The 16,716-nt window shown below is 36.9% G+C and overlaps 1 protein-coding gene across 1 annotated transcript in view; it reads left to right on the plus strand.

The window, feature by feature from the left end:
* psmd2 (proteasome 26S subunit ubiquitin receptor, non-ATPase 2) overlaps positions 1 to 16,716 on the plus strand; it is an 83,754-nt gene that overhangs the window by 18,612 nt on the left and 48,426 nt on the right. Inside the window, exons 2-5 of the mRNA XM_063045683.1 lie at positions 5,522 to 5,578; positions 5,879 to 6,043; positions 10,591 to 10,712; positions 15,832 to 16,056. Of these exons, the coding sequence (XP_062901753.1) occupies positions 5,522 to 5,578; positions 5,879 to 6,043; positions 10,591 to 10,712; positions 15,832 to 16,056 (569 nt within the window). The remainder of the gene's footprint in view (positions 1 to 5,521; positions 5,579 to 5,878; positions 6,044 to 10,590; positions 10,713 to 15,831; positions 16,057 to 16,716) is intronic.

Here is a 16,716-nt window from a genome sequence, read left to right on the forward strand (position 1 = left end):
TCAATAATATGGATCTTCTAGCCATTAGTGTAACAAAAGCAATCATCCAACTAGCTGAGGGGGTCAGATGATGATGTTCTATCATTGGTAAACGAAAGATTGCAGTAATAGGATGAGGTAAATCAATATTCAAAACAGTTGAAATAATATCAAAGATATCGTCCCAGTATTTCTTCTGCAAAGGGCAAGACCAAAACATATGAGTTAATGAAGCTATCTCAGAGTGACATCTATCACATACAGGATTTATGAGAATAATAACGAGCTAATTTATCCTTGGACATATGAGCCCTGTGTACTACTTTAAACTGTATCAGCACATGTTTAGTGCATATAGAGGAAGAATTAACTAATTGAAATTTTTTTTGCCATTTCTCTATAGGTAAAGTAAGCTTAAGTTCCCTTTCCCAGTCGTTCTTAATTGAATTCGATACATCTGGATTTATTTTCATAATCATATTGTAAATAATTGCTATTGAACCTTTCTGAAAAGGATTTAAATCTAGAATTCTTTCCACTATATCCAATGAATATGAAATCGGAACGGTAATAAGAACAGTATTTAAGAAGTTTCTAATCTGTAAGTATCTAAAGAAATGGGATCTAGGTAAATTATATTTATTAGATAATTGTTCAAAAGACGTGAAGCAGTTATCCAAAAATAAATCAGAAAAACATATTATACCTTTAGTTTTCCAGATTAGATAGGCTTGATCCAAAAAAGAAGGTTGAAAAAGAAAATTAAATAGAATAGGGCTTGCTAAAATAAATTGATTCAATCCAAAAAATTTTCAAAACTGAAACCATATTCGAAGAGTATATTTAATTATTGGGTTATCCATATGATTGTCCAATTTAGAAAAATCAAAGGGAAGCGGAGTCCCTAAAATAGAACCTAATGAAAACCCTGAAACACATTTACTTCAAGATTAACCCATTGTGGACTTGAAACTGTGTCCCAGTTCAATGTTCAAAATTTTAAATAATGAATATTAATTGGCCAATAATAAAATCTAAAGTTCGGCAATGCTAAACTGCCCTCCTTTTTGAGCTTCTGTAAGTATCTTTTACCTAGTCTAGGATTTTTGTTCTGCCATATGTATGAAGAAATTTTTGAATCAACAGTGTCGAAAAAGGATTTTGGGATAAAAATAGGCAATGCTTGAAATAAATATAGAAACTTGGGTGGAATCATCTTGACAGCGTTGATCCGACCAATTAAAGACAACGTCATTGGTGACCATTTAGTAAAGAAACCCTTAATCTGATCAAATAAAGGGAAAAAATTAGCCTTAAATTAATCTTTATGCTTCTTGGTGATTTTTTACTCCTAAGTAAGTAAAATAATCAGTAACTAATCTAAATGGTGAGGATTTATAATTTAGGACCTGCATGTTTAACGGAAAAAGTTCACTCTTATTAAGATTCAGTTTGTAGCCAGAAAATTTGCTAAACTTAGCCAACAAAGATAAAATTGCAGGAATGGATTTCTCTGGGTCAGAAATATATAGTAGTAAATCATCTGCATATATTGATAACTTATGTATCTCATTTCCATGAATAATACCTAAAATCTTTGGTGAATCTCGGATAGCAATTGCTAGAGGTTCTAAAGTGATATCAAATAATACAGGACTTAAAGGACAATCCTGTCTAGTACCACGAGATAATCGAAAAAAGGGAGATCTTTGATTATTAGTAAAAACTGAAGCTAGAGGAGTATGATATATCAGTTTAATCCAAGATATAAATATCGGACTCAAGCGTACTGAATAAATATGGCCATTCAACTCTGTCAAAGGCTTTCTAAGCATCTAATGAAATGACACATTCTGGAGTTCTAAGTCAAGGAGTGTAGACAATATTCATTAATCTCCTAATATTAAAAGATGAATAACGATTTTTAATAAATCCAGTTTGATCCTCAAATATTTTGAGGCAATACCTTTTCTAACCTAGATGCTAATATTTTAGAAAAAATCTTAGAATCTATGTTCAGCAGGGATATCGGTCTATATGATGCACAATCAGTAGGATCCTTTTTTAAAATTAGGGCAATAGAGGCTCCATAAAATGATTGTGGTAGTTTACCTATACTGATTGCATCTTTAAAAATTCTACTGTATAACCATCTGGACCGGGTGATTTACCAGAATTCATTGAAGAAATAGCACTCTTTATTTCTTCATCCATAATAGGTGTTTCTAACTTTAAACGTTCTTCGGACATCAATTTTAGAAAATTCAATTTCCTTAAAAAGTCAAACATCTCATTGGGATCTTGAGGAAATTCTGACTGATATAGAGATGTATAAAATTCTTGAAAAGATTTATTTATCTCGTCATGATCGACTGTCAAAGTATCAGGTATACAAATTTTAATAATTTGACGTTTGACTGAAGCTGTTTTTAATTGATTAGCTAATAATTTACCAGATTTATCACTGTGTATATAAAACAAACTTCTTGTTTTCATTAGTTGGTTTTCAGTTGATGATAAGAGTAAACTATGCTCCATTTGAAGTTCAACTATCTGTTTGTAAAGCTCCTCATTGGGAGCAATGGCATATTTTTTATCAATATCTTTGATTTTATCAATCAACACAAGTATTTCATTCTTAACTCGTTTTTTCAATCCAGCAGAGTAAGAAATAATCTGACCACGGATATATGTTTTAAATGTGTCCCATATAACCCCACTGGGAATTTCATCAGTAGCATTAGTTTAAAAAAAAGAAATTAATCTGATATTTAATGAATTTTACAAAATCCGAATCTTGAAGCAAATTAGAATTAAAATGCCATTGTCTGGTATTAGAAGATATGTCCGTTAACTTGATAGAAAGATTCAAAGGTGCGTGATCAGAAATGGCAGTAATGTCATAGTTACAATCAATCATGGGTGGAATTAAACGAGAGTCTTTTTAAAAAAAAAAAGTCAGTCCTAGAATAAGTATGATGTACATGTGAGAAAAATGAAAATTCTTTATCCTTAGGATGTAGAAATCTCCAGATCTCTGAGATTCCCGAATCGATCAGAAACGAGTTGATAATAGTAGCCGAATTGTTTGGTAAAGCCTGAGTAGATATAGATTTATCCATCGAGGGATTTAAACAACAATTAAAATCACCACCCATTATCAATATATAATCATTTAAATTAGGAAAGGAGGTAAATAATTGCTTAAAAGTTCCGGATAATCCACATTTGGGGCATAAATATTAACCATAACAACTTTTCTATTAAAAAGTAAACCAGTAATTAACAAAAATCTACCATTCGGGTCATAGAGAGTATCCTGATGCACAAATGCAATTGAGGAATCTATAAAAATTGAAACTCCATTCACTTTAGCTCTGGAGTTTGAATGATACTGTTTTCTTTCCAAAACTTGAAAAAGCGCTGATTATCCTCTTTCCTCAAAATTAGCCTTAAATTTAATCTTAAATTTCTTTTAGTTGGATGATTTAATCCATTTGTATTCCAAGAAACAAGATTAATCCTCTGAGCCATATTTACCAAGAATCAACCTTTTGGTATGTAAAGAGTTAACCAAAGTGTAAACTCATGAAATCGGAAGAGGAATCAGCATTTGGAAAGGAAACAGAAGTTACGACACTGCAGACATTTTTGTAGTTCCAGATTAGCCCAACTGGAAAAAACAAACTAATAGTAAAAGTCCCCCTGCCCACCCCCTGGAAAAAAACTGAACTAAGCCAAGAAAAAGCCAGAAACCTAACTAACACTAAATCTACCCCCATTTCTCAAGAAGGCAGCTCACAAAATATGTGTTGGTAAGAAGAGTACCTAAGATCTGAAACAGAAGAAAAACTACCCTATAACAACGAGAAAGTCAAAAATTTAACATACAATAAAATAGAATACCTTCGTATTATATTTTCTGAAATTATAATAAAAAAGAGACACCAATACATATTATTAAATATTGAATATTTATAAGGGAGAATAGTTAAATGAAAAAAAGGTAATCTGGAAAAGGAAAAGTATTATGGGAAGAAGAACCCAAAAAGATGGCGGAATAAAAAAAAACAAAAGGTATTGTGGGAAGAAGAAGACAAAACGCCATCATGGTTATACGAGAAAAAACTTAATATTCCCCCTCATAAAATAAAAGATTTAAAATCCAACTGATAACAACTGTTTCGGAAATCATAAATTTATAAATATACAAATTAACGGGAAAAAAACTAATCCACCGATAAGGGAAAATTTAGGTAAAATATATAAAAAAAACCAATGCTACCAATCAAAACCAGAAATCTTAAACTTATGAAGGTCAACCTTCATAAATGAATTATAGGTTTGGAAAAAAGACAAAAAAATCAAAACCAATATTGCATGAATCGTACATTAATTAGACCGTGGCATCTGATTCAAGTTCATCCAAGAAACTTCGAGCAGCACTTGTAGAATTAAAGAAGCGTAGCTGGCTGTTCAGAGGAGAAATTCTTAGACACGCAGGGTACAATAATGCTGGTTTGAAACTTTTTTGGTAGCATTCCGACATCAGAGGTTTGAAAGTCAGTCGCGCTGTCATCACTTCGGGACTGAAAATCTCAAACAACCAAAATTGATCTTGAAATTTAATCATTCCCTGCTTTTGGGCGACTCGAATTAGTTGCTCTTTAGCATGAACATAATGAAATTGGATAATTAATTGGTCTGGGTTTAGATTTAGGATCTGGTTTTCGACGTGAAATACGATGAGCACGATCGAGCAATGGAGGAATATCTGGGAATTCAGAGCTGAATGCAGCCTTTAGAAGTTTAGAAAAGAATACTCTAGGGTCTCCTTCCTTGACATCCTCAGGGAGACTAATTATATGTAAGTTCTGTCTTCTGGATGGATTTTCAAGATCAATAATCTTGGATTTAAGACTCTCCAGCTGTTTATCTGTCGAAAAAAACTTTTAATTCCAAGCTCTGAATTTTTTGATCTCTGTTGCGCGCTTCCTCCTCCAAATCGGTAATCCTGTTTTTTTGCTGTGTAACTTCATGGTCAAGAGCATTAATCGCTTCCGTAATTGATTTAATCTCTTCTGTAACATTTCTGCGTATTTCTTCCGATTGTTCACGGAGCAGATTCGACATTATCTTGTAGGTTAATTCAGGTTGTTTGAGATCAAGTTTCTTTTTCCCGTTGCCATCGGCATCTTTTGCAGATTCAGGTTCTCGAAGTTTAGATTTTGTGCTTGTTTACTCATATCTTCAAGATTCAGGATCTAAACTCACAAAAAAGAGAAAAGAAAAGGAAAAAAATTCTATTGTATGAGTCTTTTAGTGTAGATAAAAATAAATTAAATAAAGGTGCTCATGAATATAAAATGAAACGGTAATGGAGCGAAGCCAAGAAGTAACTTCACTCCATGAGTGCCTCCTTGAGAATCCCGTTTTCCCAAGTTTCTATTCTGTTCACACAGTGTGAAGCAGAGTTCAGTTTTCATGGGGTACTGTGTAACTATTTCACAATTTCCATTTTTTGTTGTCAACTATTTTTCAGTCTGAAGAGGATAAGCAGCTGCAAGAAGAGCTGGAGTTGCTTGTGGAAAGACTGAGTGTAAGTACATTTTCTGTTCTAAAAGCCGATTGTGTTCATTTTCTCTTCTGGAAAACATAAACGTACTGCAAAGAATAAAATATTAAACACTAATAGCTCAGCATGCATGATACACTTGACGGTCTTGAGTTTTAGATTCAATTTGTATAATTCCTTTTTTGAAACCTTGCAAGTGCAACCTTCATCCTAAACACTTCAGTATCTTGTAACTGTATAACCTGTCTGGTGCCTTGAAAATTTCTAAGATGCCTTTAAAGGTGCCTTGAGTAAAACTGCATTCTTGGGCATTTTAATTCCTAGGAACCAAATGCTCAACTTTATCGAGCTGCTCTGGAGGAGCTCCGAAGGCAAATTCGTTCTTCAACCACTTCCATGACATCTGTTCCTAAGCCACTCAAGTTCCTTCGACCACATTATGAAAAGCTGAAAGAAATTTATGAAGGAATGCCATCAGGAGAAAATAAGGTAACTTTAAGGTAGTTGTATCGGAAATTATTTAAAAATTCATCTTGTTCTTTGCTGATTCATCAATAGGCAATGGTGTATGTATTCGCAAACTAAGGAGACATTGTACATTTGTTAAACCATAAGAAATCACTTTAATAGAGTCATTTAGAACATGCAGTACGAAAAAGCAAACAAATGGTTTGTGAAGTAGGAGTACAGGAAACAAATTAATATTTATAATCCACTAAACGAGCTGATCTGCACAATGCTGAACAAATTTTCATGTCTCCTCCTCCCCCACCCTCTCAACGTACTTGTTTCTATCTTCTCCAACTCCAGTATGGACACAAGGCCTGGTCATTACTAAACCTAAGGGAAAACTCTGTCCTTAGCACAAAGGAATTGTCCCTTTTTATATCTTTCCAAACCCCTTACACTGGTACCTTCTTATGCATTTAGTACCTGCGCAATAATCTCACCTTCCCCAGACAGATGTTTTTCACCATTTTCCACTATTATGGCTATAGACCTGTATTTCCTTAAATTTCTCAAAGGATTGTTGTGGACAGATTCTCTTGTATTTTATCGAAATAATCACACTGCAAGGAAATACAATGTAGTCTCACATTTCCATTTTTATTTTAGAGTATACTAATGAGGAATCACATTTAACTCTTTTCTTACACTCTACCCTTTAATTCCACATTAGTACTTTATAGAAAATTTATGGTAAGTACAAGTTAACTAGAATTATTATAATTTTATTTAAGCAGTGAGATTATAATATGAATTCCATATAAGCAATAAATTAAAATAAACTGCGCTCTAAGCAAAGCTAATATGATTAGTTCACTTCCTCTTTATTCCTGAGTCCCATCCATTATTCTGAGTAATGTGAATCTGATCGCAATTAATCATGATTAAATTTCACAGATGTGTGTGTATTGTTGGAATGGGGAATGTCTTCTATGGTAGGTCTTTGTATGTTTTTCCTGCATGTCCAGACGGTGACCTCTACTTGTGAAGGTCCATGCCATTGACAGAGTTAATTCCGGGGCTGTCATTTTCATCTGGGAGTAAACAATGTCTATTATTATCAATTTTACAAATGTTTTAAATCATTCTCATTTGGTCATTTTCTCCATGTTTAAACACACGAATTGATCTTTTCCTTGGACTGATACCCAATGTTACTACAGTCTTCCCCTTGCTAACTGGAGAATTTGGAATGTGCACCCATACTTTCCCTCCTACAGTGGGAGCTCTTTCTTCAGTGCCTGTTTCCTTTTCCAGTCCTCGGTTACATTTGATCATTCTGGTCATCGGTGATCCTTGGGACAAAAGTCTGTTGTCAGGTTGTGCAAGGCTTGGGCTAATACAGTCAGCCACCCTTGTAAGTTGTCAGTTGGTGTCAGTAAATGAACCTGTTGTTTTGTAAGTCCATTCATCCTTTCTATCATCCCTTATGCTTGGGTATATAGTACACCTAATGAATGCCCAGTCTTTCACAGCCTATCCCAAAATTGGGGTCCCATTATCCGATTGTATCTCCTGAGAGTCCCCATATTATCTATTCAACTTCTTCAATCTTTTAATTCCATTATATTGTAAGTTATAAACTAAATGTTACGCTTGAAAAAGCATAAAGGGAGCCACGGTAGTGTAGCAGTTAGCCAAATGCTACTACAGTTCAAAACATTGGAGTTCAATCCCGGCGTCCTCTGTAAGGAGTGTGTACATCCTTCCATAGAATATGTGGATTTTCCCTGGGTTCTTCAGTTTCCTCCCATAATCCAAAGACAGAAGTAGGTTTATTAATCATTGTAAATTATCCCCTGATTAGGCTAAGGTTAAATTAGGGGTTGCTGGGTAGCATGGCCAGATGTGCCTGTTCACAGCTGGCATTGTAAATCTGGTAGCCTTCAGTGAAGTAATTATTTGCTTCCGATAGTTTTCAACAGTTTCTTGAAGGAAAAGGTAACATTGATGGACATTTTTTAGTTGGATGTATTTATTTCTGGCTACGTATTTCTCATCAATTATTGAAAGTTCTATACCCTCCCAAATTCAAGCCCACATTTCTCGTTCACATTTGAATCATTTCTGTCATGTTTTGCTCTTTTTATACAGTTTCAGATTACTCCTACAGTCAGAACTAGCATCCTAAAGTGATTATGTTAAAGGTAACCTATCAGTTCTCAATCTTTGTGCAGCTCTTGTATGTTGACTAGAAGTGAGAAAGCATTTGCAGTTAGTATCCACATGGATCTTTCGGAGGCAGTTGCTATTTCTTATCACAATATGCATTCGTTGACCACTTTATTAGTTACTTCTTGTAGAGTGACCAATGAGTGTATGTTCTGCTGCAGTCCATCCACTTCAAGGTTTGACATGTTTACACACTCAGAGATGCTCTTCTCCATACCACTGTTATAATATGTGGTTTCCTGTCAGCTTCAAACAGCATGGCCATTCTTCTCTGACCTCTCTCATTAACAAGGGATTTTCGGAAACAGAACTGCCATTCACTGGATGTTTTGTTTGTTTTTTGCACCATTCTCTACAAACTCTAGAGACTGCTGTGTGTAAAAAAATAAATAAATAAAATAAAATAAAATTTAAAAAAATAATTCCCAGGAGGTCAGCAGTTTCTGAAATACTCAAACGACTCCATCTGGCAACAACAATCATTCCACAGTCAAAGTCACTTAGATCACATTTCTTCCCCATTCTGATCTTTGGTCTGAACAACAGCTGAATCTGTTGACCGTGTCTGCATGCTTTATGCATAAAGCTGCTGCCACATGATTGGCTGATAGATTTTTGCACTATTGAGCAGGTGTACCTAATAGAGTAGCCACTGATTATACTTTATATTTCAAATATAATGCATTAGAGGAAATGTAATGCACAGTTAGGTAAGCTGGTCGGTGAACGAAATGCAGGGCATTGGTTTGATGAGAGAGGGAACTCCAGGAGTCAATGCAGGCCCACCTCAGTAATATTCAGATTTACACATGTAGTGAATAAGAAGGTGATCAGTAAGCAATGATTAGATCTCAGGATTTCAAGGTGTGAGCAAGGAGACAGAGTCTATCACCAGTGAAAAGTGAAATTGTGAAAAACAAGCACTATAAAAACACCAAACATAAAAGGACCAGTTGGAATTTGTGCTTTAAAAAGTATATTAAAAAAATGAAATTATCAGAATTGTTGGGAAATTAAAGTAATTTGTAGTATTCTGGGATCATTTGATGAAGTACAACAAAAGATTTGTGCACGAGAGATGAAAAAGTTTCTCCCTTGGATCCCTTTTTAAAAAAAAAATAATCAATCTTTTCCCTCTCACCTTAAACTGATGCCTCCTAGTTTTAGACTTCCTTATCCTTGGAGGGAAAGGACAGTGAGCATTCACCTTATCTCTGCCTTTCATGATTTTATAAGCCTTCAAGCTGACCCCTCGGTCTCCTGTGCCCAAGAGAGTAGAAATCCCAGCCTATCTGGTCTGTCCTTGTAGATCAAGTTCCCCCAGTTCCAGTAACATCCTAGTGAATCTTTTCTGAACCATTTTTAGCTTAATATCTTCTATAAAGCAGGTCAACCAGAATGGCACACAGTATTCCAAGTTAGTCTTGCCAACATCCTATCTCATGTAATCAGTGTCCTGCTAAGCAGCACTTTCACCAGAGTGAGAGTGGTACTTGAGATCAGATTATGTATCTGTGTCTGAATAATGTGTTGCTAATAGAAAGACATTTGGACATGCCCAGCAAGCCAGACCAGAGCAATAAAAAAAAAAGTTGAGCCAAAATTATGACAGGCAGCAGGGACCAGTTCTGAAACAGAAGACTAGGTTACCCAAAATTGGAGTATTTGCTATTGTGTCCAGAAGGCTGCAACATATTCTGACAGAAATAATGCTTTTCTCATGCTTACATTTGGCTTTGTTGTAATAGTGTTATGTAATTGTTATCTTGCCTTGTCCCTCCCCATTAACTTTGCTACAGAGCATTTCCATTCTTTCCCAAGGGACAACCCTGATCTTCCAATAACTGTCACTTTAATTCTCTATCTCACTTCCACTGGCGTTTATCTGTAGCCATCTGCACTGTTCCAGTGGGGTCCAGTGCAAGCTTATGGAGCCACCCTTTGGTCTGTCTAGGTAAGTTACAGCCATGGGAATTCTAATGAATGCAGACATTTCCTGTTTGTATCGGAATTGTCCAATACTGCCCTAAAATTAATAAACTCTAGTATTAACTTATTCTTCTCTCTCTATAATCACAGTCTCATCTGCTGGGTGTTTCCATCACCTTGTATTTTTATTTCCAATTCACATCATCAGCAGTATGTTTATTTTCCACCTGCTTTCTTTCACCAGCTGGGTTTAAAGGGCAATATCTCAAATGGAAGCATTTTAATGCTGTGGAGCTATACCCATTTTGGAATTCATGCAAACTTGGAGATTAACAAATGTATCTTATTTCAGGGGTTTCTTTTAACTGTAAATTCCAAGTGAAAAGTGATAATATTCACTGTAGTAAAGACATTTTTTTCGTTTGCAGCGATTCTGTGCTGACATTGTGTCAGTATTAGCCATGACCATGAGTGGAGAGCGGGAATGTCTGAAATATAGGCTTCTAGGATCTCAAGAAGAATTAGCTTCTTGGGGGCATGAATATGTCAGGTATGTTTAGTAAAATTTGTGATTGTTTTCTTGTTTAGATGTTGTGATATTGTTTGCTAGAGCACATGAGTATTTGACCAAGCAACTTAATTACACGAACAAAAAGATTATTAAATAGTATGGAGAATTAGCTGAAAGACAAGAATAAATTAAGTGACTTGTGAGAAAATTACTGGCATAGACTCAGTAGGCTTTAGTTGATTGCTTTGCATACGCTAGCACTCTTGAGTCTTGTGTTGTATAAATCCAAGACCGCTTTCAGGCGCGAGACTACAGGTGCTGGAATCTGGAAGAATTCAGTGGGTCAGGAAGAACCTAAGGAGGGAAATGGGCATTTGATGTTTCACGTCTGTCCATTTCCCTCCATAGAATGTGATTCCAACTTTTTTTTTAATGCTTGTTCAAAGTTCAAAATAAATTTCTTCAAAGTACTTTTATGTCACATATACAGCCCTGAGATTTGTTTTCTTGCGGGCATACTCAATAAATCCATAAAAGAATAGCCATAACAGAATCAATGAAAGACTGCACCAACACCAACCTGGGTGTTCTACCAGTGTGCAAAAGACTACAAACTGCAAATACAAAAGTAAATAAATAATAATAATAATAAGTAAATGAACAATAAATATCGGGAACGTGAAATAAAGAGTCCTTGAAAGTGGGACTATAGGTTGTGGGAACATTTCATTCACGGGGCAAGTGAAGTTATTCACTTTGGTTCAAGAGCCTGATGGCTAAGGGTAATGATTGTTCCTGAACCCGGTAGTATAAGTACCGCCCCCCGATGACAGCAGTGAGAAAAGAGCATATCCTGCATCATGGGGGTCCCAAATGATGGATGTTGCTCTCCTGCAACGGCGCTTTGTGCAGATGTGGGGAGGGCATTACCTGTGATGGATTGGGCTGTATCCACTACACTTTTTGTAAGTTTTCCATTCTAGGGCATCGGTGTTCAATACCAGGCTGTGATGCAGTCAGTCAACATACTCTATAAAAGTTTGTCAAAGTTTTAAATGTTATACTGAATCTTCACAAACTCCCAGGGAAGTAGAGGTGCAGCCATGCTTTCCTTGTAATTGCACTTCTATGCCGGGCCCAGGACAGGGCCTCTGAAATGATAATACTGAGGAATTTAAAGTTGCTGACCCTCTCCATCTCTGATCCTCCAATGAGGACTGGCTCCTGGACTTCTGGCTTCTTTCCCCTGAAGTCAATAATCCACTGCTTGCTCTTGCTGACACTGAGTGAGCCAGATTTTCAGTCTCACTGCTACACGCTGATTCATCATCGCCTTTGATTTGGCCTACGACAGTGGCATTATCATCAGCAAACTGTAATATGGCATTGGAGCTGTGTTTAGCCACACAGAAATAAATCATAAATGTAGAGTAGGGGGTTAAGCACGTAACCTTGAGGCTCACTTGTGCTGATGGCGATTGTGGGGGACATGTTGTTGCCAATCCAAAATGACTGAGGTCTACAAGTGAGGAAATCTAAGATCCAATTGCAATATTGAGGCCTTGGAGCTTATTAATTAGTTTTGAGGGGATAATGGTATTGAATGCTGAGCTGTAGTTGATAAAGAGCATCCTAATGTATATGCTTTGCTGTCCAGGTGTTCCATGGTTGAGTGTAGAGCCAATGAGATGGCATCTGCCATGGATTTGTTGCTCTGGTAGGCAAATTGATGTGGATCTAAGTCTCTTTTCAGGAAGGAGTTGATATGTTTCATTACTAACCTCTCAAAACACTTCATCACTGTGGATGTAACTGCTACTGGGCAATAGTCATTGAGGCAGGTCACCATGTTCTTCTTGGGCACCGGTATAATTGCTTGAAGCAAATGGGTACCTCAGAATGCCAATGCTAAAGGTTAAGGATATTGGTGAACACTACAGGCAGTTGATCAGCACAGGTCTTTATTACTCTGCCAGGTACACCATCTGGGCTGGATGCTATCCATGGATTCACCTTCTTGAAGGATGCTTGCACGTTGACCTCAGACTGAAATCACAGGATCATTGGGGGCTGTGGGAGTTCATAATGTTTCCTCCATATTTAGATGCCCAACGTAAACATAGAAGGCATTGAGCTCACCTGGAAGCGATGCCCTGCTGCCGCCTACATCGCTTGATTTAACTTCATAAGAGGTGATGGTATTCAAGCCCTGCCACAACTATCGAGCTGTTGATTCAAGTTTGATCCGGAATTGCCACTTTGCCCATGAGATGACTTTCCAGAGATCATTCCTGGACTGCTTGTAACTTTCTTGGTCACCAGACTAGTATGCCTCTGATCTGGCCCTCCACAGCTCTACGGTTTCATGGTTCATCGAGGGCTTCTGATTGGGGAAGACTCTTAATTGATTGTGTGGGAACGCCTTTGTCTACAACTTTTTAAGGAAGTCTGTTACAAACATGTTGTATTCATTCAGATCCACAGATGAGCCTTTGAACGGCTCAGTCCACTGACTCGAAGCAATCCTGTAGCTGTGACCAACTCTGTTGTCCTAAACTCTGGAGTTTTGCTCTTTAGCCTCTATCTGTATGCAGGTAGGAGAAGGACAGCCCGGTGATCCAATTTACTGAAATGTACAAACCCCATTTCCAGAATGGTTGGGATATTTTCCAAAATGCAATAAAAACAAAAATCTGTGATATGTTAATTCACGTGAACCTTTATTTAACTGACAAAAGTACAAAGAAAAGATTTTCAATAGTTTTACTGACCAACTTAATTGTATTTCGTAAATATACACAAATTTAGAATTTGATGGCTGCAACACACTCAACAAAAGTTGGGACAGAGTTAAAATAAGATTGAAAAGTGCACTGAAAAGTCATGCTACTGTGACAATTATAACCGCCTGGGCTCGGGAGTACTTCGGAAAACCATTGTCACTCAACACAGTCCATCGCTGCATCCAGAAATGCAACTTGAAACTGTATTACACAAGGAGGAAGCCATACACCAACTCTATGCAGAAACGCCGGCGAGTTCTCTGGGCCCGAGCTCATCTCAGATGGACCGAAAGACTGTGGAACCGTGTGCTGTGGTCAGATGAGTCCACATTTCAGCCGTTTTCGGAAAAAACGGGCGTCGAGTTCTCCGTGCCAAAGATGAAAATGACCATCCAGATTGTTATCAGCGAAAGGTGCAAAAGCCAGCATCTGTGATGGTATGGGGGTGAGTTGCATGTATGTGAAGGTACCATTGACTCTGAGGCATATATTAGGATTTTAGAGAGACATATGTTGCCATCAAGGCGACGTCTCTTCCTGGGACGTCCATGCTTATTTCAGCAGGGCAGTGCCAGACCACATTCTGCACGGGCTACAACAGCGTGGCTTTGTAGACACAGAGTGCGTGTGTTTGACTGGCCTGCTGCCAGTCCAGATCTATCTCCTATTGAAAATGTATGGCGCATCATGAAGAGGAGAATCAGACAACGGAGACCATGGACTGTTGAGCAGCTGAAGTCTTATATCAAGCAAGAATGGACAAAATTTCCCATTTCAAATCTACTACAATAAGTATCCTCAGTTCCAAAACGATTAAAAAGTGTTATTAAAAGGAAAGGCGATGTAACACAATGGTAAACATGCCTCTGACCCAACTTTTGTTGAGTGTGTTGCAGCCATCAAATTCTAAATTTGTGTATGTTTACAAAATACAATTAAGTTGGTCAGTAAAACTATTGAAAATCTTTTCTTTGTACTTTTGTCAGTTAAATAAAGGTTCACGTGATTTAACATATCACAGATTTTTGTTTTTATTGCATTTTGGAAAATATCCCAGCTTTTCTGGAAATGGGGTTTATAGTCTGGGCATGGAACAGTCGGCATTCCTTATCTCAGGATAACAGTGGTCTTGTGTCTTGGGACGTCTGGTGCTACAAGTTGTATATTGATGGTAGTCGGCCAGGGATTTCTTCAAACAAGCCGTTTGAAGTCCCCAGCTATGACTTGAAATGCATTGGGATGGACTGTTTTCTTGTTTGGAAAGGGCATCATGCAATATGTCAAGTGCTTAAGTATAATCAGCCGCTGGGGTATGTAAACTGCAGGTCAGGATTGTGGAGGAGAAACGCCCTTGGTAAATAGAACGGTCGGCATTTGATAGGTGTTCAAGGTCGAGGGAACACAAGTTTAACAAAATTGCCATATCTGAGCGCCACCAAGAGTTTATCATGAACACACACTTCCACCTTCTGCCTTTTCCATATCAGCAGTTTTGTCTGTATGGAAAATCGAAAAGCCTTCTGGTTTAATTGTTGTATCTGGCATTCCCAGAGAAAGCCACAACTCACTCAGACATGGAACAGAATAATCCCTCATTTCTCTCTGATGCGGCAATCTTGCTCTCAGGTCCTCAATTTCGTTCTCTAGCAACTGCACTTTTGCTAACAAGATGCTGAGCACAGGGGGCCTCATCTCTTGGCATTTCAGCATGGCTTGGAGTTCGTTCTCCTGTTTCAGTTCAGCAGGGTGATAACCTTTATCAGCTTAAAGGTACTGTACCTGCTTGGTCTGCCGAATCCTTGAGATAATCCTGAAATCTGTAGATCATTAAGTTGATTTAAAAGAACATTGCTTAAAGGGAAATTGCATGCTGCAGATTGCAATGAGAGTAATTCAAAAGAGATATTTAGAAGTATTGTCTGCAGCCTGCAGAATATCACTGGTTTATTAGCACCATTATGTAATATATTCGAAATCTTTTCTGTGAATTTGTACTTTTAGACTATTTTGTGGTTTAAATATAAGTAAAATTACTCAAGGGAAGGATGGTAGGAAGACAAACTAAATACACAAGATATTGCAGACTGAAATGAAGAGTACTTCTTGCCTGAATAGTCATTATACATCTGAATTGGAACTATGATTATTGGAAGTTTTGCTTTGGCAATGATGTTAAAAGAAAATAATGGAACTGAACAAACTTACTAAGGGAAAGATTCTCCATTTTACTTGAGCATCGTTATATGGTGCTGCATTTTCTTTTAAGCTTCAACACTGCTTGATTTTTTTTCAAATTTGTATGTAGAGTTTTCTTTTATCTGCAATCTTTTTGTTAATAAGGATGTATTTTTGACATTAAAATTATCCTCTTCTAGGCATTTGGCTGGTGAAGTTGCAAAAGAATGGCAGGAGATAGATGAGAATGATAAAGCTCAACATGAGGTATTGCTCAATCTGGTAAAAGCAGTGGTTCCCTATAATATGGCTCACAATGCTGAACACGAAGCATGTGACCTTCTCATGGAAATTGAACGTCTTGATATGCTAGAAGAGTATATTGATGAAAATGCATTTTCTAAAGTCTGCTTATATTTAACAAGGTACGTTGCTTCCTCTTTCTGTAAAGAGATAACAGTGGAAAATTAAACTTATTTTGTAGTTTTAGTTATGGCCTGAACTTGTTCGTATGTCTAGTACAATTTCAATTTCTAATTGCTTTTTGTCTCTTAATGGAAGGCAAAGTTTATTGATCTTTTACTGGGTAGAAAAGCAAAAATCTATGTAGAAGTATTGCATAATGCTTTGTTTTTTTAAAAAATGTTAATATTTACTTTGTGACCTTATAATATTTGCATTTATAATCATCCCTGTGCTATCTAACTGATGGAACTGCTGCAGATAGTACTATTGCACCATCTAACTCCTTAACCTAGACTTGTATTCTATTCTCCAATGCTTTTTAATTTCCCCGCTTCCTGAAAGTGACTCAAGTTTTCTTATTCAAAATGTCAAATTTGAATATTCAGGTCAAATGCTTCTTGAAAGTGAGCGTCTTTTACCAGTATCCTTTGGTTTCATTATACCTCCAGCTCCAATCAATTTCAAGAGACTGCTTGGTCTTGATACATTTGAGTTTGTGTAGAAACCAATTTTGTCGTCTTCCTTTGTGATTTAGAAATTCAGCATCTCGTGCATGCCAGCTTTATCTCATGAGTGGAGAGGGATCTTGGTGTCTGAAAAAAGCTTTCTGAAATGGATTG

The sequence above is a fragment of the Mobula hypostoma genome, chromosome 4, assembly GCF_963921235.1.
Source record: "Mobula hypostoma chromosome 4, sMobHyp1.1, whole genome shotgun sequence".
Classification (NCBI taxonomy): domain Eukaryota; kingdom Metazoa; phylum Chordata; class Chondrichthyes; order Myliobatiformes; family Myliobatidae; genus Mobula; species Mobula hypostoma.